We start from the raw sequence: 27,008 nt of genomic DNA on the forward strand, positions 1-27,008 counted from the left end.
AATTTAGAAATATTCAGAAGTGCAAAAATTCAGAAATTTATTTCTCACAGTTCTTGAGGCTGGGAGTCCAAAATCAAGGTGCCAACATGGCCATGCTCTGGTGAGAGCCTTCTGCCTGGTTCATAGCTGGAACGTTTTCCCTATATCCTCATCTACTGGAAGGGACTTTGGAGCTCTGTTGGTATTTCTTTCATAAGAACACTAATCTCATTCATGAGAGCTCCACCCTCATGACTTAAGCACCTCCCAAAGGCTCCACATTCTAATACCATCACTTTGGGGGATCAGGGTTTTAATGTATAAATTTTCAGGGAACATAAACATTCAGACCACAGCAATATGTTTTGCCAGTTATTTCACACAAGTTCTATAAAATGATATGAAAACATGTTCTTTTAATGCGTAGGTAAATTGAGGCTAGAAGGGATTACAGTGTTAGTATTAAATCACATAGTAAGTTAACAGTAGAACTCATCATCAGATTCTCTTGATTCTGAATTTGCTATACAGCAATGTAATAATTTTTGTGTATTGCATTATCTTATGTTTAAAACAAATGTAATTATTCTTTAAATGCAGTTCTTAATAAAGCAATAATGCATCTCTGATTTTGTCATAGGATAATTCATTGAAATAGTGAATTACATAATGTGATTTCAAAGACAAGGAAATATTTAGAAATAGCCTTTAAAATTTTGTAGAAAATCAACAGAAGATATGTTCTGCTATAGGATTATTATTAACTATAATGTATGTGGGTTTAACAACCCACTGAGGCAGATGGGACTTGTGGTGGTGTTTTTGTTGTTATCTTCATTTTACGGATGAGGAAACTGAACTGAAGAAAGACTAAGTGATTTCCCCAGATTACACAGCTAGTAAATGGGAGAGCCAGGACTTACACCCAGTTCTCTGACTCTGACATGTATGCTTCTTCCCATCTATGGAACATATGACTACGGCAGGGATGCTTTCATACATTCTGGGAGAGGATAATGATTTGTGTTTAACATCGTGAAACTAAATATTTCCCTTTTTCAACCACTTTATTTTGTACCTCAGAACAAACACATTATTGGAAAAGGTTGCTACTGCAGTGGACCAGTCGGCATTCTACAGTGCCCTCTGGGGTAGTCTTCTTACCAGTCCTGCTGTGCGTTTACCTGGAATCACATATGTTCTCGCCCATTTGAACAGGAAGCTTTCCATGGAAGATCAGCTTTATATAATTGGCAGTGATATTGAGCTAATGGTAGGTATACGTGTGGTTGTTCATTTAACTCATAATTCTTTATAGCCAGACACAAAATTCCAGATACTGAGAATCGTGCCACGAATGAAGTTCCTGTTTTCATGGAGCTTACATTTTTCATCAAGGAAACTTAAAGACCAAAATCGTCGCTAATTATTTTTTTGAAAACCTACAAATTTTTTTTTCATGGAAAAGGAATTGTTATTTATATGTTATCTTTATTATCTGTTATTCAAGCAAATAAATGGTCTTTATTACCATCTTGCTAACTGATCAGACCATTGTTAACATAGCCACATTCATTATATTATCCCGAAGTGTACCTTCTGTTGGATCATAGATTTCTTTATAGGAAAGACAGATTTTAGACAAAGTGATAGCCAGATTCTGTATGGGATTTATGCAAAATGATGTATTACTAAAGCAGATAGTGAAAGATAGTTGAAAAAAATCACATTGATTGTTTGCTTATACTTTTTAATTTCAAGATTAAGAACAGAAGGAAACCTTTTATCTCTGTAGAGTGCTGTACTCTTAAAATGAGCAAGGAGTGAAAAACAAAGAATCCCTTAAGGGTCATTTTGAAATGTTTAAAGAAAAAGGTTGTGATTAATCATCCTTTACTTTTTCCCCATATGATTATGAAATGACAGATTTTTATGCAGATTTTTGGTTATATGTATTAAAGTGTAATTAACATACACTGAAATTAACTCGTGTACAGTTGTATGAATTTGACAAATATATAGTCATTTGTCAAATTCATACATACTATAGTATACTATACATACTATATACATATATACATACTATAAAATCAAGATAGAGAACATTTACATCACCCCAAAAAGTTCTTTTTTGTCCCTTCGTAGTCACTCTCATTCCCCTACACTCCCAAGCCCTTGTAAACACTGGTCTATTTTCTATTCCTGTAGATTGTGCTTTTTACAGAATGTTACATAATAGAATCATGCAGTGTTAGCTGTTGTCTGGTTTCTTTTACTTTGTACAACATGTTTGAGAATCATCCATGTTTTTGCATGTATCAATAGTTTGTTCTTTTATATTGCTATGTAGTATTGTATGAATATACCATAGTTTGTTTATTCATTCACTGATTAATGAACATTTGAGTTCTTTCCAGTTTGGGGCAGTTATGAATAAAACTAATATAAACATTTGCATACAGTTATTTATATAGACATATGTTCTTTTTTTTCCATTTACAGCTATTTCTCTTTTTTTTCATATTTATTTATTTATTTGGCTGCGTTGGGTCTTGGTTGTGGCACACGCAATCTTTTGTTGCGGCGCATGGGCTTCTCTCCAGCTGTGGCACTCAGGCTCTAGAGCGCACGGGCTCAGTAGTTGCAGGGTGTGGGCTCTCTAGTTGTGGTGCACGGGCTCCAGAGCACGTGGGCTCAGTAGTTGAGGCACGCAGCCTCTCTAGGTGTGGCTCACAGGCTCTAGAGGCTGCAGGCTTAGTTGCCCCGCGGCATGTGGGATCTTAGTTCCCTGACCAGGGATCGAACCCGCGTCCCCTGCATTGGAAGGCAGATTCTTAACCACTGGACCACCAGGGAAGTCCCTCTTTTTTTTAAATTTTTATTTTATATTGGAATATAGTTGATTTATAATGTTAGTCTCAAGCGCACAGCAACATGATTCAGTTATACATATGCATATATCTATTCTTTTTCAAATTCTTTTCCCATTTAGATTATTACAGAATATTGAGTAGAGTTCCCTGTGCTGTACAGTAGGTCTTTGTTGGTTATCTGTTTTAAATACAGTAGTGTGTATATGTTACTCCCAACCTCCTAATTTATCCCTTCCCCCCATCTTCCCCCTTTGGTAACCATAAGTTTGTTTTCTAAGTCTGTGAGTCTGTTTCTGTTTTGTAAATAAGTTCATTTGTATCATTTTTTTTAAGATTCCTTATATAAGTGATATTGTATGATACTTGTCTTTCTCTGTCTTACTTCACTTAGTATGATAATATCTAGGTCCATCTATGTTGCTGCAAATGGCATTATTTCATTCTTTTTAATGGCTGAGTAATATTCCATTGTATATATGTACCACATCTTCTTTATCCAGACATATATTCTTATTTCTTGGGAAAATACCTAGGAATGGGATTCCTGCTTTATAAGGTAAATATATGTTTAACTTTTTTTTATAACAGCTTTATTGAGATATAATTCACATACAATGAAATTTATCCTTTTGAATTGTACAGTTCAGTGGTTTTTAGTATATTCACAAAGTTGTACAACTATCACCACTAATTTGAGAACATTTTCGTCACCCCAGAAAGAAACCCCATCTGTACCCATTAATCACATCACATTTTCCCCTTACTCCTGTCCCTAGCAACTACTGTCTATTTTCTGTTTCTATAGATTTGCCTATTCTGGACATTTCATATAAATGAAATATATAATATGTAGTCTTTTTTTTTTTTTTTTTTAATTTATTTATGGCTGTGTTGGGTCTTCATTTCTGTGCGAGGGCTTTCTCCAGTTGCGGCAAGCGGGGGCCACTCTTCATCGCGACGCGCGGGCCTCTCACTGTCACGGCCTCTCCCGTTGTAGAGCACAAGCTCCAGACGTGCAGGCTCAGTAGTTGTGGCTTACGGGCCTAGCCGCTCCGCGGCATGTGGGATCTTCTCAGACCAGGGCTCGAACCCATGTCCCCTGCATTGGCAGGCGGATTCTTTACCACTGTGCCACCAGGGAAGCCCAATACATAGTCTTTTATGAATAGCTTCTTTCACTTACCATAATATTTTCAAGATTTGTTCATATTGAAGCATGTACTTCATTCCTTTTAATGGCTGATTAATATTCTATTGTGTGGATATAACACATTTTATTTATCCATCGTTCAGTTGATTACAGTTTGGGTTACTTCTACTTTTTGGCTATTAAGGAATAATTCTTTATGAACATTCATGTATAAGTTTTTGTGTAGGCATAAGTTTTTGTATCTTCTAGGTATACACCTAACAGTGGGATTACTGGGTCATATGGTAACTATGTTTAACTTTTTGAGGAACTGGCAAACTGTTTTCCAAAGTGACTGTACCGATGTACATTCCAATTAGCAATATACGAGAGTTCCCTTTTCTCTACATCCATTTCTATACTTGTTATTGTCTGTCTTTTTTATTACAGCCATCCTAATGGGTGTGAAGTGTTATTGTGGTTTTGATTTGCATTTCCCTGATGACTAATGATGTTGGACATATTTGTGGTTATTGGCCGTCTTTAAATCTTTGGAGAAATGTCTGTTCAAATTCTTTGCCCGTTATTTAAATTGGTTTGTTTCTCTTTTTGTTGTTATGTTGTAGGAGTTCTCTACACATTTTGGGTATTAAATTCTTATCATATATATGATTTAAAAATATTTTCTCCCATTCTCTCAGTTGTCTTCTCACTTTCTTGATAGTGTCCTTTGACGCACAAAAATTTTAATTTTGATCAAATCCAATTTATCTGTTTTCTTTTTTGTCATTTGTGCTTTTGGTGTTAGATATTATCTAAGAAATTGTGTCTAATCTAAGCTCAAACAGATTTACTTCTATATTTTCTCCTAATATATGTTTTAAGGTTATAAGAAACTACCAAACTATTTTCCAAATGTATTGTTACATTTCCTTTTAATGACTTAATGGAAGTTTTAAAGAAGTCATTTTTTTAAATTTCTTTAAAAAAACAAGTGCCATAATTGGAAAACTGTTTATAATACGTCACAGTCAAAGGATTAACCTCCTTATTATTCAAAGAGCTACATAAATAAATAAGTAAATATTAATAGTCAAGTAGAAAAATTGATTTGAACAGAAACTTAACCTAAGGAAATAAAAATAATTCAAAGGTACGAAAAAATTCTCAATGTTATTTATAAGAAGGGAAATAAAAATTTAAACTGTATGAAGATACCCGTTTTCATATATCAGATTGGCAAAAACAAAAAATGTGTGGGTAAACACGGAAAAACAAATTGTCACACAGAGCTGGTGAGAATATAAATATACATAACCTTAAGACAAAGCATTACACTATTTAAATTGCAACTGCGTATATCACAATATCTGGAAATTCTGCTTTGAAAGATTTATCCTATAGGTGTGCTTGTATATTATGTAAGTATATTGCAACATTATTTACAATAGTAATTGGTTGTAAACAGTATAAATGTCCATCATTAGGAGCCTAGTTAAATTAGGATTCATCTGTGAAAGGAAGTATTTCTTCGGATATAAAAAATGAAGCTCTTTATGTAGTGTTAAGGAAAGCTCTTCAGAGTATGTTGTTAAATGAAAAAGGCAGAGTTTGGGATTATGCATGCATGTTTTTATCTACTTATATTTACAGAAAGTATTCAGTAGTCTTGATTGTTTACACAAACAAAACTGGGTGGTTGGAAACAGATGGGGGAGAAACTTTTGGCTGTGTACTCTTTTGTACTCCTTAATTTTAAACTATTATAATATATTTACCTATTCAAAACAATGTAAAAATGTGTAATTAGTGATATAAGAAACTTGGAAGCATACTTCTTTTTTTTGAGGAAAATGAAGCATTGTTACATTTTCATGGTAACTATTTCCCAGGGTAATACACAATAGATACTAAAGACTCTCTTATTTTAGGTAGAAGCAGTAAGCACTTCGGTGCAGGATTCAAGTGTACTGGTACAGAGAAGCACACTGGACCTCATACTCTTCTGTTTTCCATTCCACATGAGTCAGGTAAAACAATAATGCCAATATCAACATAAGGCATTCTTTCGAAATTCATAGATTCCTGATATGTAGTTATTTTTAAAATTGGATTTAAGTTGGATTCTTTTGTTTTATAAACCAGTAAGTACATAGAAAACAAGTTCCCTTTTTAAGGAGTGGAATTTGTGAAATTTGGGGGAAAATAAGATTTATTGATTTGGATAAGAATATGAAGAATGAAATAGATTATTTCATACCTTTAAAAAAAAGTTTTAACCTTTAAAAAGCAAGAGGTACTGTTATTCATTGCTAGCTGTGAGTAAGCCAAGACTCTGAGACCCAGGCCTTCTACCTAGCTGTTATCTCTGTCCTAATGTCATCTTTTCTTGGTTTGGTGATTTTGGGGATGTATGTCAGACCCTTAGCAGAGTTGGCTGTAATTTGAAAGCCAAATATTTAGTTACTCTGACATTCTCTAGTACAGTTGAAATTCGAACAAGGGTTTGAACTGCACAGGTCCACTTATATGCAGATTTTTTTTCAGTAGTAAATACTACAGTACTACAAGATCCACGGTTGTTTGAATCCTAGGATATGGAACTGCGGATATGGAGGGCCAACTGAAATTATGCTTGGATTTTCCATTAACTGTCGGCACTCTTAACCCCCTCTTTGTTCATGGGTCAACTGTACTTTCATGACAGATGAGAATAGCTCACTTAAATTGTAAATGAAGCTGGAACTTAATTTAATCACTATCCTCATTTTTTAAGGAAGTGATCTAAATTCTTTTGAGTTCTAAATTCTGATGAGCAATTTAGAGCACCAATGTGTAAGTATTCAGAATGGTGGAACTACATACCTAACAAATGTAATAAGAAATGGAAAACTTTTACCTTGGAAAAGTAAGTTTGTTTCTAAAATGTCATTAGCAGAAAAGACTATTATTTGGGATTTTGTAAGAGCTGTGGTTAGTAGATAACTAGTGAATTTTCATTATGATTGGCCATGCTCAAATTTTTCTTTATTACTTTATTCAGTTTGAAATTGAGTTATTAATAATTGAAGAATCTTACCCTTCATTGCCTATACTGTTCCCTAGTAATAGGAACAGTATTTTTATAGGGGTGGGACATAAACCACCCCCAGTTTCTATTTTAAGACTTGCCATCCTTAAGCCAGGGGCCTTTATTCTGCCTCTGGCTTTTCACAGAAATGGCTGCTGGGGCATATCAGTGTAGTCTAAGCTTACCAGTAGAGAGGTGGGCAAGCAGCCTGCAAGGTAAGAATGATTTTTTACTTTTTAAAAAGCTTATAAAAGAAAACAAAGGAGATTATGGCAAAGAAATATATGTGGCTCAAAAACCTAAAATGTTTATTAAAGAAACGTATTAACCTTTACTCTTAAACATTCCCATTGCTTTCTTCCCTTTCAAACTTTAAGCGCTATTAGTCCTTCAGTATACTGATAGATGATTCAGCAAGATCTAAAGAATTAAGTCATGGTAGACTTAAATTGAGAAGAACAATGTAATCTCACTAGACCAGTACTTCTCAGCCTTTTTTCAGCCTGAGCTTCTTTCAGTACTTTCTTAACTCTACCACCTCTGTATCCCTACCCACCAAGAAGATTTTCTCTGCCTTCCTTCTGTAATTTGTATTATGAAAACAATAGCTGTGTTGAATATGTTTTTTAAAAGTACATGCTCCACCCAGACCCAATTCTAATACTCTTCCCCCCCATTACTATACCATATTATTAGATTACCTGAGAAAAAGGATCAAAGGATCATGACAGAGTAATCTTTGTTCCCCACTTTCCTCCTTTACATGTCTTGCATATAATAAACTCATAACAAGTATTGATTGCAATGGTAATTTAAGAGAGCCTTCATTACCTTATCCCAAAAAGAGTGATTGCTGTTAGGAGTGTTAGCACTTTACAAGTTTATTAGACTCTTTTTATTAATTTTATGGAAAGTTGACCCTAATCTCTAGAAGTTAGACCTTTAATTGAGATTATAATAGAATTTTTTTCCATATTAGCAATACGTAGTGATGTCAATAGTAATCAAGAAGTGACTTCTTACTTTCTTAGGAAAGTAAGCTTTTCTCTCAAAATAAGATTGGAAGACATTAGTACTTTTCATATCTTGTGACAATATCTGTGACCTACATATCTGAGGTTAAATAGGTAGATCAGCAGTTCTTTGGTTTCAGGACCCCATTACACTCTTTAAAAATATTGAGGATCCTAAAAATTCTTTTGCTTATGTAGGTTAGATCTATCTATGTTTATCATATTATAAATTAAAACTGACAAATTTTAAAATATTTACTAATTCATTTAAAATAATAACAAAGTTATCACATGAGTACAAATAATATTTTTTGAGAGTATTTTCCAACATGTTAAAAAGAATTAGTAGATTAGCATTGTTTTATATTTTTTGCAAATCTCTTTAATGTCTGGTCTAATAGTAGAAAGCAGAATGCTCGTATCTACTTCAGCATTCACTCTGTTGTGATTTTTTTCTTTTGATTGAAGTATATGGATAAAATTTGTTCTCACACAGATACTAGTTGGAAAAGGAAGGAGTATTTCAATAGTCTTTTTTGTTAAAATAGTATATTTTTCTTTGATACTACACCAAAACTCAACAAGCTATAGTTTTCAAAACAATTAGTTGTAATATGGAGTCTAAAACCATATCAATGAACTTTTCATAGTGCGTTTCATTAAAATCCACTGGTCTGTCTTGCACTTTGAATGGATCTTTTACCCATACATGCTTTTGTAACATCATGATTGGTTGTTTGGAAAGTGTTGTTTTACTGAATTATGCATATCACCCAAGTGTTAACACAGCAACAGTCACATTTACTAGTATCACCACTGATCTCATCAGTAAAGTTTGTTAGGTATTGGGAAGCTTTCAAGCCAATTCAGTTCAATTCAATATAATTTCAAACCAAATACAAATTTTCCAAAATTCTAATTTTCTCTTGGAAGCTTAAATTTTATTATTTGTAACAATGAATATTAATTGTTTTCCTTGAAGTGACAGGCTCACTTTGTTTATTTTTGAGAAAATGTCTGCCAGGTGTCCAAGCCTGAATAATCATAGATCATATCAGTCATTCTTGCAGGTAAAAGTGGTATTCTGTGACAAATAGCTGGTAGTTCACCTCACAATTCAAATAGTCACACAAGTGCTTTTCCTCGAGACATCCATCATGCTTCAGTTTACAGTAGGAGTGCTTTATGTATACTTTCATTACACAGAATATTAAAAGACAGGTACTCAAGAGTCAATATTTAATAAAAATAAATGTTTGCTGTTTAATCGACATTCTTAAGTGAAACTTTTTTCTTTTTTTGTTTTTGACTTTTACTGTAAATACATAACAGTAAAAAATACAATGACTACAAGTACAGTGGATGCCACTCTGGTACTGCTTCTTTTTGTGTTAAGATGCCAGCAGTTTTACCCACTATTGCATGATCAGAGCAAATGTTAAAACATCAAAAAAGGCAAATAACATCTTGGTATTGTTCTATAATTTTTTTTTTACCTTGTGGTCCTCCTGAAAGGCTCTTAGAGATCCCCGGGAGTCTGGGAACCACCGTTTGAGAATTGCTTAGATGAATAGAAGACATCTGTGTTCGGATGAGTGACCGTATTTTGGCAGCTGCTGATGATCTGTGTTCTGTAACGTGTCAGTTATTTCTCTAAGATTCCTTTAAAATAAGCAAGTTGGGTGAATTCCTTTCTAATACTGGCTGTCAAAAAGCATGGTGTAGTAAAAAGTTGGGTAGTCTGATTAAGGAGAGGTGCATTCTCTATCAGCTGGGCACCAACAAGGCATTTAAGTACTTAGGCCCTGTGAGGCTCTGGTCCTTTATTCTAAAGTGGTTGTGAGACTAGGTGATTTCTACCATACCTTCTAATGCTCAAATTCCAAAATTCTATTCTAAAGTGATTATCTAGTAATATTCTTAAAATTGACAGCAATTTAATTAACTGCTTTCCTTTTTTCTTTTAACTTGAACTCTTTTAGCTGAAACCAGATCTCCTTTAGTAAATCATATTTTAAACATCTAATTAAGGCTATTAGGAAAGAGGCAAAGAAAAAAGTGAATTATTTCTCTTTAAAAGACCTGGAGTAAAATGAAAAAAAGATATTAAGATTTGTTAAAGCTGGGTGATGGTTACAAAAAGGGTTCATTATATTGTTTTCTGTATTTCTCCGTGTTTGAAATACTACAGGATAAAAATTTTAAAAAGAACAGGAAATGAAAGACTTGGAATTGATGAAGATAGTGAACTTCTGAACAGTTTATTTATAGTCAGTTGACACCACTATGAATGTGAACGACTAAAGGCATATTATTTTCTTGTGTCTGTCCCTTCTGGCTCCAATTTCTTTGTTTCTGACAGATTTTGCTAATATTGGATAGGATAAAGAACTTTAAAATGGAAGTTAAACTATTTCAGTTATAGTTTTAGCTATGCAATTAAATAGCTGTGTTATCCAGCTTTTCTGTTTCCTAATCTGTAACATGGAAGTAATAATTCCTGTGTTTGAAAGATCAAGTGAGATAATGTTGTATGAAAGGACCTCATAAACCCTCAAGTTCTGAATGTACTGTGAGGTATTATTTTTTTAAAGAGGAAAGAAAGTAATATATTTTTGTATGTGATTAAGTACAACCACATTCCCAACTGTTGCAGGCCACTCGACCAGACATGATAAGGATCTTGTCAGCAGCCCTGCACGTAGTATTAAGGAGGGATATGTCCCTGAACCGAAGACTTTATGCCTGGCTTCTCGGTAAGTGTTTGATGTGTGTGGTCTTAGCTAGGAAAGGATGAAGGGAAATTTTCCATACATAAGTATTATCAAGTTTATGTATGTCCTAAATTAAGAAACTAAAAGTTTACTTAAATAGACAATAAAAATAAAGACAGTATGAGTTGTGTATGGTATGAAGAAATCTCAAAAGCTTCTTAGTTGAAGAAGCTGTTTTAATCTATAGGTCATGTTCCCTTTGACAAGATTTTTTTCCCCTTATAAATTGAGGCTGTTATACTCTAAGTATGTAGACAAAGAAGGATAAATTCATAATCAAAATAATGACATAATATCCAAAACTTGAAAGGAATTAGGACTAGTACTACTGTCCCACACATGGTATCTGTCTCCCACTCAGGCAGTAAAATATTGTGTACACTTTGTTCTTCCATACTTTTTGTGAGTGTTTGGCCTGCCTAGAGTGAGAAGACACAATATAACTTATTTTGGATTTTCTGAATCTTCAGTTATTTCACTGATTGAAAAAAACCAAGATAATTCTGGAAGTTTACTATGATACTCACTTATGTATTGAATTGGTTTCCCTTTATTAAACTATCTAAAATGATCTCTCTTGCTGACATTGATTGGGCTACTAATTGGTAAGTGTTTAGTGCTGTTTTTGAGATATTTGCTGTTTTGGTATTTAGTGAACAACAGTTTTAAGAATTCCATTTTAATTTATTTTACAATTTGTTTCCATGGAGGTTTTGATAACAACGGTGCTATCATAGGACCCAGAAGCACAAGACACAGCAATCCTGAAGAACACGCCACTTACTATTTCACTACCTTTTCAAAAGAATTGTTGGTTCAGGTAATGGATGCTTTCATTTCATTTTTTGGTTACTCCGTGACCACTGTAGTTACTCAACAAATAACAAATAAGACAGAGTCCTGCCTTAAATGAATTAATTTACAGTTGAAGGGGTGGAGACAGGACTCACAAACTTCCTAAGAATGACTGTAACAAGCAAATGGCTGCAATAAAATAAGTAAGTAATGGTAAGCTAGACTCACTTCTGTGTCAGTCCTGAGATCTTTTTCTTCATTTACTGTGTTTTCATGAGTTCATCACAGCATAGTTGCAGCTTCTCACCTGTCTGTCCTATGGAAGTTGGAGCTCTTCCAAAAATGAGCCAGGACCTGTGTTATTTACTCTGAAATTCCAGGGAAATTTGGGTAGCAACAAGAATCTAAATGTTAAAACTACTTTTGTAATGGAAATATTAAAATGATCTATAGGCTTATTTAATATTATTTTTACTTCAATTAAATTTATTCAAGATATCGTAAACTGAGAGAGTACATGGTATCTGAAACAGTTTGAAATAAGTGAGGTTATAAGAATACAGTTTTGAGTTACTAATGGGAAAATAATTGCATAATAGTAGATACTGCCATGATAATGAGTGATAGTTTGGGGCATGTTGACAGTCAAGAGGAACATTTTTATCTTTTAGGAAATCAAATAATTCATGAATTTATTTTTCTATATTTTCTTTACATTTTCTCTAGAAAAAAAGGTGGAAAAGTTAAGCCCTTTTTTTCTTCTGTCAAGAGAAATGAGTATAACTTTTCTTTTCCCCCTAGCAGAGGAAAAAAGCCAACTTCAGCAAAAGAACTTCAGAAAAGCAATAGGAGATGTAAATCTCTGTTTACATATGCTTGTATATAAAAATATTTTTCTTAAGAAAATATCTTTGAATTTGTTTACTTTAATGACTAATGTACTTTTTCTTCTTTGAAGGCAATGGTGGGGATCTTACAAGTGAATGGATTTGGAGAAGAGAGCACTTTAATGCAGGATCTAAAACCTTTTCGTATTTTAATCAGTTTACTGGACAAACCTGAGCTAGGTAATATATACTATCCTAACTATCCTAGGGCATAAGATCATAAGTGGTTGTTTTGTATTGCTTCATGATAAAAATAAGACAAAGTCATTACTTAGAAAAATTGCTGTATTTTGAGGTGGCCTTTTAAATACAGGTTCTCAACAATTTCTCACCTAAAATTCACTCTATTACATTAAGAAGATACAGATGTACATTCAGCTGGTATGTTATCATATGTCTACCCTGTACTACACAGGTAGCAGAGGAGTCACCTTAAAGGTGCTATCTAAGCTCCTCAATCCTGATTAAGGTACTGAAATCGAAACACTGATGATCTGTCATGACTATCTTATAGTTCACAGAACTCAAGGATTTGAGCAAAAATATTTTAGTCACATCCCTCAACCTTCTTCCCCACATCTGCTTTGTTTTATGTGTTTTCCCTTTCTTCACTGTGTACTTCTTATATACTAGATCTCTGGGAAAGATAGTTATGGCACCTGGGGCAGAAATTAAGAAAAACTGAAAATATTAGCAACGATAAAGTGAAATAATAAAGTATGTAGTTTTATTAAATTATGTGCAGAAGTTTAAGCAAATATGCATAAGTTCTCTCACCAACTCTTAAAAGAAAAATGAAAAAATTTAAATATAAAAATAACTTGAGTTGTACCAGTGGCTCTGTTACATGGTAATAGATGGAAGTTCAGGAAGTTTTCTGAGGAGATTGGCATCTCTTATAGCAGTAAAGTTTAGCCTTGTGCACTTTTGTATTATTTTAATTAATAATAGTAATGTAAGTTACATTCATTGAATACTCATTATATTCTGGGAACCATGCTACCCATCTTACAGAATTTTTCCTAACCCTTACACTGATGGTCCCATAAGTTTGCTATTATCCTCATCCTGCATGAAGAAACTAAAGCTCAAAGAAGTTAAATAACTTGTCCAAGCTAATAGAGCTATTAACTGGCAAAACCAATTTCCCGGATTTTGTAATTTCTTTTAAGTCTACCTATATAGTTAAATAAACATTTGTTCAGTCATTTACTATTTTACTGTTAGCCTCTCAGGATGTGAAGTTTAGTTTCACTTCTGGAAAAAACATTATGTTTTCAAAATACTTGTTTTAAAGCATACTTTAATTGTGCCAATTTGTAGATAATCATGATTTGTAATATTAATTATTGTCTTTAATATGTATATTAATTTTAGGACCTGTAATTCTAGAAGATGTCCTCATTGAAGTGTTTAGAACATTATATTCTCAGTGTAAAGCAGAATTGGATCTTCAGATGGAACCACCCTTCAGCAAGGATCACGCTCAGTTAAGCAGGTGGATTACCAAAAAATTAAGCATGACACAAAGGTCCTCCTTTATTAATATTTGTAAAGTAGACATTGCTATATGAGATTTGTGTTATGAATGAGTGAGTTTGATTTAAAGTACCACTATATTTTAGTAATGTGAACTCTCATAATTAACTGCGCTGACCTTTCCAACAGGCATGTGTAGCATGAGTGCTGTGTACAATGCCAGCACCTTCCAGGGTTGCTTCTCGACCTCACCAGTTTAGAAAACTAAATTTTAGCAGTTAGTGTGAAGATATAGATTCCAGGGAATTCATCCACACTTACCAAACTCACAAGAGATTAGCTTTCACATGTCAGTTAATAATGAAAGCTGTGCCTTGCTTGGTAACCAGGCCTGGTAGTTTGCATGGGGTAGTGCCCTCTTGGTGCCTTGACACACTCAGGAGACCAAAGTATAGATCAGAAAAAAGACTTGAACACAGAATTAACTGAATCAGGGGGCACTAGGCGTTCTTTAAAGACTTCTTTTCAAGTGATGGTTCTTTCTTCTTTCAAATTATTTCTATATGTATATATGTGTGTGTTTATATATACACATATTTTTTTAATCCCTGGGAGAAGTCATATAACATTAGCATATCCTCTTCTCTAAGTCAGTGGTAGATACATGCTGACAAAGTCTTACTTTTTCATTTCTTTTCTACTTTAAGGAGCCTACCTGTTTTCCAGTCTCATCTATCATTATGACAAAGGATCCAAGACAACAATTTCTTTTACATAGTTTGCATTTTATTTAATTAATTAATTAATTAATTATTTTTGGCTTCACTGCGTGGCTTGTGGGATCTTAGTTCCCTGACCAGGGATTGAACCTGGGCCCTCAGCAGTGAAAGTGCAGAGTCCTAACTACTGGACCGCCAGGTAATTCTCACTTTGCATTTTATTAGTGTCACCTTGGTGACACTTTGGAGATAACCTGGGCTTTCCTAAAGCGTACTTTTATATATTAAAACTTTTTAAGACAGTTTTTGATTTCTGATAAATATAATCCCCTCTGATTTTTGTTTGAGCAGCTAATATTGACTAACCTTGTACTCTGTTTCATTCTGTACACTGCCTGATAATTTATTTTGTCCCATAGAGTGTTAAATTAGCCTTTCGTGCTATAACACGCTAGTTATATTGACAGTACATCACTATATAGAAAAATAATTATTTTTAATTGTTAGGAAGGGTGACAGGAGATGGTAGTTAGGTGGGTATTTAATAGGCTAGAGGGCTCCCACTTGAAATAACAAAGTTATTTTTCCCTGATGGAATTACAGTAAGAGTGGCTATTGACAGTATTACTTCTTTTTGTTGTTATTGTTTTTCAAGCTAAAAATAACAATTTGATTGAAACTCACCAAGATAAACTTAACCTTTCTCAAACAAATCCTGAATAGTACAGGAAAGCAGACAAAATTCTTTCAGAATCAAGGCTGTCAAAATCAAATCACCGGGCCTTCCCTGGTGGCGCAGTGGTTAAGAATCCGCCTGCCAATGCAGGGGACACAGGTTCGAGCCCTGGTCCAAGAAGATCCCACGTGCCGCGGAGCAACTAAGCCCATGCACCACAACTACTGAGCCTGCGCTCTAGAGCCCGCAAGCCACAACTACTGAGCCCGCATGCCACAACTATTGAAGCCCGTGCACCTAGAGCCCGTGCTCCACAACAAGAGAAGCCACCGCAATGAGAAACCTGCGCACCACAACGAAGAGTAGCCCCCGCTCGCCGCAACTAGAGAAAGCCTGCGTGCAGCAACGAAGACCCAACATAACCAAAAATTAATTAATTAATTAATTAATCTTAAAAAAACATCACCACTCAGTTTATATGTGCCAAGGGAAACAAAGGAATTTAATGCCAAATTCACCATCAGGCTCTCAAAATAGTTCAAAAAGAACTTCCTGTTCTTCTGCTGAAAGCACAGCTATTTTTCTTATGCAAGGTTAATTTCTGATCTTGATCATACATTTGAGTTATGAAAACTCAAATTTGGGAAAATAACTACACATAAAGTGATAAAGTGGCAGTAGATAAAAATTATTTGTTGCAATATTCTGACTAGCAAGTTTTCTAGCAAATACTTAGGAATATGTACTCCCCTAACATCATTCCACTCACATTTAAATTTGAAAAAGTAGATGTTATATTTATCAGTTTTTGTTTTTTCTTTTTTTTTTAGTAAATTAAGGGAAAATAAGAAAACAGCAGAACTGATTAAAACTGCCAACCTTCTCTTTAATTCCTTTGAGCCTTATTATATGTGGGATTATGTTGCACGTTGGTTTGAAGAATGTTGTAGGTACGTTAAACTGTTTTATTCATTTTCATTTAATAGCATTCAAAGCCAGTCTTTGTTATTTTTTTTTAAGTTCTTGAGTTTAATGAAAAGAATGTTCTTTTATACATTTTACTACTACTACTGACAACTATCATTTAATGGCCATAATCTTTCTCTACCATGTCACTCTAGAATACAGAATCATTGATCGTATAATCTTAGATTTGAAAAGGAGTTTAGAGATGAGTTATTCAGTCACCAGCATAGATGAAAGATTTTCCCTCTCCAATCTATAGTAATCCAGTTTTTCTTTGTTGTAGAGAAAATAGCAAATTTGTGGCTGGTGCCTCAGCACACTTTCCCAAAATGCTTCTCACTTTGAATAACAAAAAAGTCCTCGGTCACTTTTATGTTTTTAAAAACACAGAACCAGCCCATATTATCATCCACTCCTTAGGTCGTAAAGTTTAAAAAATGCTCTGAAAACCCAGTAATATTAGTGAACCTGGGTAGAATTTCTGTCTGGATTCTAGACCAAATTCTCTCAGCAGCAGATTAACCTCTCAAGCCTTGGGAGCATAGAGTCAACAAGTAAGCATTTATGATCTCGGGATTAGAAGTCTTTTAAAAATATAAAATTAATCCCTTTAATGATTTAGAAACTTGCTTGTTTACTCATTGAACAGCTACTGCGCACCCAGTGGAAAGGCACTATGCTAGACTTATAGACAGTGCCTGCCTTCAAAGAGCTCACAGCAGGAACAAGTAAGACATGCTCATGCGTATTCCTAGTACTGTATTAAATTAAAGGTTACGGGTGCCTTAAGAGAGAGATTAAGATGTGGTAGGAATGTAGAGGAATTGTGGGTGTCTTTTCACCCCCTGGCCCTGGCCCAGGTTTCCACTTCGTTTTCACATTCACAAACATACACATATACCCTTCTTTAGATAACCTGGACTATTCCTTGAACAACATTAACTGAGCCTTCAGTGATGCTGCTGAGCCTTCACTCATGTTATTTTTTCTAACATATTCTTCTCCCTAGCGCATCTGGTAAGGTCCTGTAAAGGGGTCACCCCCTTTCAGAAGCCTTCTATGACTCCCTCAAACCTCCCATCAGAATCAGCTTCTCCTACCCTATCACATTGTTACGTTATTTGTCTATAGGCTTATATTTCTTGCTGGCTAGGGACTGTAGCATATTCTTACTTTGTGTCTTCAGAGTGTAGGGCAGTGTATGGGCAGATAGGATTAATGTGATTTAATGCACATATTTGTTGGAGGAATAATCTCTACTACTTGTATCAGAAGAGGCTTCTTGGAGGAGGTACCGCTTGAAGGATGGCTGCATTCTGGATGTGAGAGAATGAGGCTGGGAGAGGGTGCCTATCCAGGGGGACAGGCTGGTATGAACAAAGGCCCTGAGGTTAGAAATCAAGCAGCAAATAGTCCATTTTAACTAGGAGATGAGATCTGTAGTGGGAGAAATAGGAAATAAGTCCCAAATAGAGAGAACCATCCAGAACACTTGGAAGTTCAGGATGGGTGTCATAGGGAGAGGTTCAGCCTAGGAATCTTGCTTTGGGAATTTTCCATGTAGAGATACAGTAGCGTCCTAGGGGAAAGGGAACATACTTCATCACAAGAAGTTAACCGTGTGCATCCCAATGTTGACATGACTCATTTAAAAAACAATGATGTCATCACATGTATTCACATCACTTGATAGGATACTTGATAAAGTGAATTTTGTCCTTTTAGGAGGACACTGCATGCCAGACTTCAGATTGGGCCTGGAGATATTAACGACTCATCTGAGTTACAGCTGACTAATTTCTGCTTACTGGTGGATTTTTTGTTGGATATAGTTTCTTTGGTAAGATCACCTTGGTGAAAAAATATTGAGGAAATGTAATAACATAGTTCAAATATTTCATTTTGGAAATAGACCTCATCTTCAAATAAATATCATTTTTAAAATTAAATTGATTTTCCCCCTTTTGGGATAGCATTTTAAATAAAATTTTTGAAGTGTTTTGTCCTCTGACATACATTATATATAATACATATACAATTCTTATATAATACATGGAATATACTTCATAATTGCATGTTATTGAAGTCTTACATGTTTAGTATATAATAGTCTAATGCTGCATTTGTATTCATTAATGATTCTATTAAATGAAGACTGTTGGAAATCTTTTCCCCTTTTCTCTCCTCAATTCTTTGCTTTCTCATGTTGAAGCCCACTAGAAGTATGAGGGTGCTGTGTCAGGTATGACATTCAGCCTGTTTTGTTTCTAACTGATTGTATTCACTTTTGTTATGTTATAATTTCAGTAATGTAACAGATAAAACTGGGGTTCTTTTATAGTACATGCTTCGAAGTACTTAAATTGAGAATTTGGGAATAGAAATTTTACGTCATTAATAATAAATGACCATACAATGTTAATTAAGAGCATGGTACATATAAAATGAGTAAAATTATTTCTTTTTCTTATGTATTAATAAATTAAAAATTAAATAACATAACTTTGGAGTTATACACTGTATAAACTTTTGTCACTTGGCTTTTATTTTCAGGAGACTTATATTGAAATCCAGACAGAACACTTACCCCAGTTGCTGCTCAGGATGATATCTGCCCTGACAAGCCACCTCCAGACATTGCACTTGACTGAACTCACAGATTCTCTCAGGCTCTGCTCAAAGATCCTTAGCAAGGTTCAACCTCCTCTGTTATCTGCCAGCACTGGAGGTGTGTTGCAGTTTCCAAGTGGGCAGAACAACTCAGTCAAGGAGTGGGAAGACAAAAAGGTAACGTTTTGCTATTATTTTTGGTACTAGACCAATTATATTTCTTCAAGGCAGAACAGTTTCTAACTAAAATCACTTAACACATACTCATTTAAATGTTCGTCAATCTTTCCTAGTTCCCAGTGTTGTGGCAGTAGACCGTCTTGTAGGCTTTTTTTTTGGCTCTAGTGCAATTTAACTGTCTATATCCACACTTTCCAAAAGAAATACAACACAAGCAACATATATAATTTAAAATTTTCTGGTAGCTACAGTAAAAATAAATAAATAAATAAATAAAACAGGTGAAAATAATTTTAATTGTATTTTTACTTGGCCCATTAGAGCTAATAATATATTACCGTTTCAACATGTAATCAATATAAAACTGATGTAACATAAAAAATACTAGTCAGATATTTTACATTCTTTTTTGTACTGTCTTCAAAATTCCACTGTGTATTTTATGCTTTCAGCACATTCAAATACTAAATTTTTATTAGAAGTACTTAATCTATACTTAATTTCGTAAAATTTACATTTGAAAAATTAAATTCACATGGCTAGGTTGTTCGAAACATGCTTAAAAGTTTTCTCGGAACTAAATTAAGGATCACTTTTAAAATTTTAATTAAAATTAATTGCATTAAAAAATGTAGTTTCTTTGTCAGATCAGCCACATTTGAAGAGCTCAATAGCCACATGTTGCTAGTAACTATCCTATTAAACAGCAGGTTTATAATCCAAACTTTATTGGTCCTTTTCATATATATACACTAAGTTTTTGACATGTTCCTCTTGAAATCCAGAATCTTTTTGCTCTCCTCAGTCTTCCAGATTCTTAATGCTTACTTTATGATGTTGAACAGAATTGTAACACAGTTGACCCTTGAGCAACACAGGTCTGAACTGAGTGGGTCCACTTATATGTGGATTTTTTTTTCAATAAATATATTGGAAAATTGTTTGGAGATTTGTGACAATTTGAAAAAACTCTCAGACAAACCGCATAGCCTAGAAAAATCACAAAAATTAAGACAAAGTTAGGTATGTCATGAATGCATAAAATATACATAGATATACATATAACATACAAAATATGTTTTAATATATTATTTATGTTATCAGTAAGGCTTCCAGACAACAGTAAGCTTTTAGAAGTTAAGTTTTGGTGGTATCAAAAGTTACATGTGCATTTTTGACTGTATAGGGGTTCGGTACCTCTAACCCCTGCATTGCTCAGGGTCAACTATAATTTTAATGTCTGGCACTAGTAACATATTTAAACACCTATGAAATGGGTGTGGAAAAATCAGCAATTTAAAAGCTTTCAGGTTTATAATAGTACATGTACTTTTTAGTAAATAGTAATGAAAACATTCACGGAATCACGTAATTCCGTTGAATTTAGGCACAGGGGCACTATGTCAAAAAAAAGATTTAAAAATTTCTAGCATATAAGGTCGTTACCTAAATCCTGTGGTTGTGTAGTTGCCCTTACTTTTTTTTCAGTTGCTTTTTAATTTTGTCAGCCAGGCAAAATACATTATCAGGATGATCTCATACAGCTTTGTCCATCAAGTCTTAACCCTAGAACTTTTTTCTTGGACCTTCTAAATATATTGCTTTTCATGTATGAAATGAACATTACCCTCAAACAATTTAAATATATCCCAGGATTATCCCGCATAAACTAAAACTAGTCTGTCTTATTTTCCTTCCTACCTGCTTATTATTTATATGTGAGAGATATTGATTCTGTTGTTGGACAGTTCATTTTGTTGTGCTGTTTTTCCTTAATTTATGCCTCTAGGATCTTCTTAGGAATAAATCTAAAATAGATATTAGCTGTTATTGGTTTGGTTTTTATTTGAATGAGATTATTGAAAGCAGGGGAGGGACCTCAGCAGTCTCTCAATAGCATATTCAAATATGTGAATATTCACTATGTAGAAAACATCTGGAGGCACTTTATTGGTGGTTACAGGTAAAGTAAATGGGAACACCCATTCATATTAAATGAAAGACAATTAAATAATATACTTTTTTAATATAATGGTTGATTAACCTTAGATATGCTTCCCCCCCTCCTACCCTTTGGTCTTCCTGCCTGTTCCCAGGGTTTCTACGTTCTTTTCTATTTTTTTGCTGAAGCACAATGGTATTATCTTCACTGAGATGTCTAATATTGATCATATTGAAAGCTGAGAGTATTTTCAGTGTTCCTTTTTTTGAAATTGTAATTGAAGGAATGATTCTTTTGAAAATTACAAATCTAATTTTTTCTCCATGCACTTAGTACATTTTTGTAAAATCAGTGTATTGGATCTCTATACCCAAATGTAATTCCTTTCTATTTTCAGAAAGATATTTTACTATAAAATAATCTGAACTATAGTTATGTAATATAGACCATACAACTAAGTGTTACAAATGTATGCAGGTGTAACTGAATTTATAGCACGAATTCTATTAATGTAATATCATCCATTGTTTTATAATCCTTATATGAGAAAGATTAATACAGAAATAATAATAAGCTAATGACAATTTTACCATTTAAATAAGACTTATTTTTTTAAAATGTATTAATTTCAAAGGAGAAAAATTGACAAGTTCAGTTCTGTTGCCTCTAAACTTTGGCATTGTAATGTGAAAAGTTCTCATGCTGTTATAGAGACAGTGATCTTCTGTGGTGAAAGGAGGACGAAGTTTAGAATCATGTAATCTGAGCTCTTCTACCTACTAAGTTTATTTGCTATGACCTTGGGCGAGTTTTGTTTTGAACTTCCCTGAGCCTCAGTTTTCTTACCTTTGAAACGGAGAAAACAACCTCTCTTTGTTCAGCACCCACTCTATGTATCCAGCGGTGAACTAGGCACACCTAGGTGAACTCTGCCCTTCCTGACCCTTTCTTTCTGCTTGGGAGACATATATTAAACAAATAATTGCATATTTAATTATAGTTGTGATAAATGTATGAAGGAAAGAATGGAGTGGTAGGAATGTGGGAAAGGGGTGATCAGACCTAGATTGGGGGCCACGAAAGGCTTTCTTGAGGACGGATTGTTTGAGTGAAGCTCTAGAGGAATCCGGGCGGGTGAGGTAGGAAGAAGAGAGCCCTTGACAGAGGAAGCAGCATTTGCACAGACTCTTAGGCAAAAAGGAGCGCTGTGCAGACAGGGAGGGGAGGTGCTGCTGTTGAGGTAGGCAGGGGCCGAGTCTTACGGAGCCTTTTCGCTGTACTAAGGCTTTTATTCTTGATCTTCAGAGCGATGGGAAGACACCGAAGGGAAAAAAGCAAGTGACATAATCAGATTCGTGTATTTGAAAAATTAGTCCGAGGGAGGGGATATGGGGATATAAGTATACGTATAGCTGATTCACTTTGTTATACAGCAGAAACTAACACAACAATGTAAAGCAATTATACTCCAATAAAGATGTTTAAAAAAAAAAAAAGAAAAGAAAAATTACTCTGGCTGCAGTGTGGAGTATGGATCTGAGAAACAGAAATGGGTGTGGGGAGACCTGCAGTAGTGCAGATGAGAGATGGTGGTAACATGTACTTACAAGATGGGGGAGTAAAGACAGAAATGGATGGATTAGCCACGTATTGAGGAGGAAAAATCAATAAGCTGCAGTAATGGATTGGTAGGGTAATGAGTGATCACTAACATTTATTGAAGGTTTACTAAGTGGCAGGTTCTACACTGTCTTACTTAATCCTCATTGCAACTGTAAAATGTGGGAATTTGCCATCTCAATTACGTAGATTAGGAGGTTTGGAGAGGTTCAGTAACTTGCCATGGTTCGGAGAGGTTCAATGACTTGCCAAGTGGGAAAGTGGCAGACTCTTAGCTGACTCATGGCCAGCACCCTTGACCACTGTACTGGAATGGATGTAAGGAAAGTGTGTAGGAGAGGTGGAGAACGTACTAAGAATCGCCCCTAGATTTCTGCCTTCCTGTGTTGATGAATGGTGGTGTCATTCACTGAGGCAGAGAACACCAGGTGAGGCCCAGCTTTGTAGCATCAGAGCATTTAGTGTGTATATCTTCATTGATCTTCCATAAGATCACTTTTTAGTGATCTTATTCAACTTCAGATTATGCTCTGGCACAATCACCCAAGGAGTTTGTGATATATATAGCTTTTGTTTACTTAAACTAAGCCAGAAAATATGCTTGATGATTGTACTCATCCTATCTTTATAGAGAGGGAACAGTTAATCATTATTATTAATAATGATGAAGTTATTCTACTTCAGTAGCTGGTTCATTTTTTGTTTATACTGTAACTGTCTCTTCTCCTCTAGATTATAAACAGTTCCTTTTGTTCCAAATGTCTAATGTGGGAAATAATGTCGGTTCAGTAACTGCTTGTTGAAAAAGAATGTAAGCTTAATAGCAAACACTTAAATAGTACTTTACATATTTCAGACAGAAATTTCACTTCATATGGTCCCAAATAGAAGACTTATTAGATTTTATTTCTAGTTTTTGTTTTTGTTTTTGTTTTTGTTTTAACATCTTTATTGGATTATCATTACTTTACAATGGTGTGTTAGTTTCTGCTGTAAAGCAGAGTGAATCAGCTATACATATACATGTATCCACATCTCTCCTCGCTCTTGCGTCTCCCTCCCACCGTCCCTATCCCACCCCCCTAGGTGGACACAAAGCACCGAGCTGATCTCCCTGTGCCTTGCGGCTGCTTCCCACTAGCTATCTGTTTTACATTTGGTAGTGTATATATGTCAGTGCCACTCTCTCACTTCGTCCCAGCTTACCCTTCCCCCTCCCCGTGTCCTCAAGTCCATTCTCTACATCTGCGTCTATATTCCTGTCCTGCCCCTAGGTTCTTCAGAACCAGTTTTTTTTTTTTTTTAGATTCCATATATATGTGTTAGCATACGGTATTTGTTTTTCTCTTTCTGACTTACTTCACTCTGTATGACAGACTATAGGTCCATCCACCTCACTACAAATAACTCAGTTTCGTTTCTTCTTATGGCTGCATAATAGTCCATTGTATATATGTGCCACGTCTTCTTTAACTGTTCATCTGTCAGTGGACACTTAGGTTGCTTCCATGTCCTGGCTATTGTAAATAGTGCTGCAATGAACATTGTGGTACATGACTCTTTTTGAATTATGATTTTCTCAGGGTATATGCCCAGTAATGGGACTGCTGGGTCATATGGTAGTTCTATTTTTAGTTTTTTAAGGAACCTCCATACTGTTCTCCATAGTGGCTGTATCAATTTACATTCCCACCAACAGTGCAAGAGGGTTCCCTTTTCTCCACACCCTCTCCAGCATGTATTGTTTGTACATTTTTTGATGATGGCCATTCTGAGTGGTGTTGAGGTGATACCTCATTGTGGTTTCGATTTGCATTTCTCTAATGATTAGTGATGTTGAGCATCCTTTCATGTGTTTGTTGGCAATCTGTGTATCTTCTTTGGAGAAATGTCTCTTTAGGTCTTCTGCCCATTTTTGGATTGGGTTGTTTGTTTTTTTGATATTGAGCTGCATGAGCTGCTTGTATATTTTGGAGATTAATCCTTTGTCCGTTGATTCGTTTGCAAATATTTTCTACCATTCTGAGGGTTGTCTTTTCGTCTTGTTTATGGTTTCCTTTGCTGTGCAAAAGCTTTTAAATTTCATTAGGTCCCATTTGTTTATTTTTGTTTTTATTTCCATTCCTCTAGGAGGTGGGTCAAAAAGGATCTTGCTGTGATTTATGTCATAGAGTGTTCTGCCTATGTTTTCCTCTAAGACTTTTATAGTGTCTGGCCTTACATTTAGGTCTTTAATCCATTTTGAGTTTATTTTTGTGTATGGTGTTAGGGAGTGTTCTAATTTCATTCTTTTACATGTAGCTGTCCAGTTTTCCCAGCACCACTTATTGAAGAGGCTGTCTTTTCTCCATTGTATATTCTTGCCTCCTTTATCAAAGATAAGGTGACCATATGTGCACGGGTTTATCTCTGTGCTTTCTATCCTGTTCCATTGATCTATATTTCTGTTTTTGTGCCAGTAGTATATTGTCTTGATTACTGTAGCTTCATAGTATAGTCTGAAGTCCAGGAGCCTGATTCCTCCAGCTCTGTTTTTCTTTCTCAAGATTGCTTTGGCTATTCAGGGTCTTTTGTGTTTCCATACAAATTGTGAAATTTTTTGTTCTAGTTCTGTGAAAAATGCCATTGGTAGTTTGATAGGGATTGCATTGAATCTGTAGATTGCTTTGGGTAGTATAGTCATTTTCACAATGTTGATTCTTCTAATCCAAGACCATGGTATATCTCTCCATCTGTTTGTATCTTTAATTTCTTTCATCAGTGTCTTATAGTTTTCTGCTTATGAGTCTTTTGTCTCCTTAGGTAGGTTTGTTCCTAGGTATTTTATTCTTTTTGTTGCAATGGTAAATGGGAGTGTTTCCATAATTTCTCTTTCAGATTTTTCATCATTAGTGTATAGGAATGCAAGAGATTTCTGTGCATTAATTTTGTATCCTGCTACCTTACCAGATTCATTGATTAGCTCTAGTAGTTTTCTGGTAGCATCTTTAGGATTCTCTATGTATACTATCATGTCATCTGCAAATTGTGACGGTTTTACTTCTTCTTTTCTGATTTGGATTCCTTTTATTTCCTTTTCGGCTCTGATTGCTGTGGCTAAAACTTCCAAAACTATGTTGAATAACAGTGGTGAGAGTGGGCAACCTTGTCTTGCTCCTAATCTTAGTGGAAATGGTTTCAGTTTTTCACCATTGAGAACAGTGTTGGCTGTGGGTTTGTCATATATGGCCTTTATTATGTTGAGGAAAGTTCCCTCTATGCCTGTTTTCTGGAGGGTTTTTATCATAAATTGGTGTTGAATTTTGTCAAAAGCTTTTTCTACATCTATTGAGATTATCATACGGTTTTTATCCTTCATTTTGTTAATATGGTGTATCACGTTGATTGATTTGCGTATATTGAAGAATCCTTGCATTCCTGGGATAAACCCCACTTGATCATGGTGTATGATCCTTTTATTATGCTGTTGCATTCTGTTTGCTAGTATTTTGTTGGATTTTTGCATCTGTGTTCATCAGTGATACTGGCCTGTAGTTTTCTTTCTTTGTGACATCTTTGTCTGGTTTTGGTATCAGGGTGATGGTGGCCTCGTAGAATGAGTTTGGGGGTGTTCCGCTCTCTGCTATATTTTGGAAGAGTTTGAGAAGGATAGGTGTTAGCTCTTCTGTAAATGTTTGATAGAATTCACCTGTGAAGCCATCTGGTCCTGGGCTTTTGTTTGCTGGAAGATTTTTAATAACAGTCTCAATTTCAGTACTTGTGACTGGTCTGTTTATATTTTTTATTTCTTCCTGGTTCAGTCTCGGAAGGTTGTGCTTTTCTAAGAATTTGTCCATTTCTTCCAGGTTGTCCATTTCTTCCAGGTTGTCCATTTTATTGGCATATAGTTGCTTGGGGTAATCTCTCATGATCCTTTGTATTTCTGCAGTGTCAGTTGTTACTTCTTTACTTCTCCTTTTTCATTTCTAATTCTGTTGATTTGAGTCTTCTCCCTTTTTTTCTTGATGAGTCTGGCTAATGGTTTATCAGTTTTGTTTATCTTCTCAAAGAACCAACTTTTAGTTTTATTGATCTTTGCTATAGTTTCCATCATTTCTTTTTCATTTATTTCTGATCTGATCTTTATGATTTCTTTCCTTCTACTAACTTTGGGGGTTTTTTGTTCTTCTTTCTCTGATTGCTTTAGGTGTAAGGTTAGGTTGTTTATTTGAGATGTTTCTTGTTTCTTAAGGTAGGATTGTATTGCTATAAACTTCCCTCTTAGAACTGCTTTTGCTGCATCCCTTAGGTTTGGGG

At 34.8% G+C, this 27,008-nt stretch overlaps 1 protein-coding gene across 13 annotated transcripts in view; it reads left to right on the plus strand.

The window, feature by feature from the left end:
• The window catches only part of DOP1A (DOP1 leucine zipper like protein A), a 114,171-nt gene that overhangs the window by 40,454 nt on the left and 46,709 nt on the right, over nt 1–27,008 (plus strand). For 9 of the 13 annotated variants that reach the window (XR_014248609.1, XM_082405825.1, XM_082405827.1 and 6 more), the window contains exons 5-14: nt 1,063–1,252; nt 5,913–6,011; nt 10,721–10,820; nt 11,549–11,658; nt 12,592–12,700; nt 13,898–14,018; nt 16,225–16,344; nt 18,086–18,200; nt 18,573–18,602; nt 18,914–19,147. Coding sequence is in view for 12 of the 13 variants with exons in the window: in XM_082405825.1 (XP_082261951.1) it covers nt 1,063–1,252; nt 5,913–6,011; nt 10,721–10,820; nt 11,549–11,658; nt 12,592–12,700; nt 13,898–14,018; nt 16,225–16,344; nt 18,086–18,200; nt 18,573–18,602; nt 18,914–19,147 (1,228 nt within the window). In the remaining variant the exon portion in view is untranslated. The remainder of the gene's footprint in view (nt 1–1,062; nt 1,253–5,912; nt 6,012–10,720; nt 10,821–11,548; nt 11,659–12,591; nt 12,701–13,897; nt 14,019–16,224; nt 16,345–18,085; nt 18,201–18,572; nt 18,603–18,913; nt 19,148–27,008) is intronic. The other 4 variants (XM_082405826.1, XM_082405828.1, XM_082405832.1 and 1 more) reach the window with 1 other exon arrangement.

The sequence above is a fragment of the Balaenoptera borealis genome (genome assembly GCF_965194805.1).
Source record: "Balaenoptera borealis genome assembly, chromosome: 9".
In the NCBI taxonomy this organism is placed as follows: Eukaryota; Metazoa; Chordata; class Mammalia; order Artiodactyla; family Balaenopteridae; genus Balaenoptera; species Balaenoptera borealis.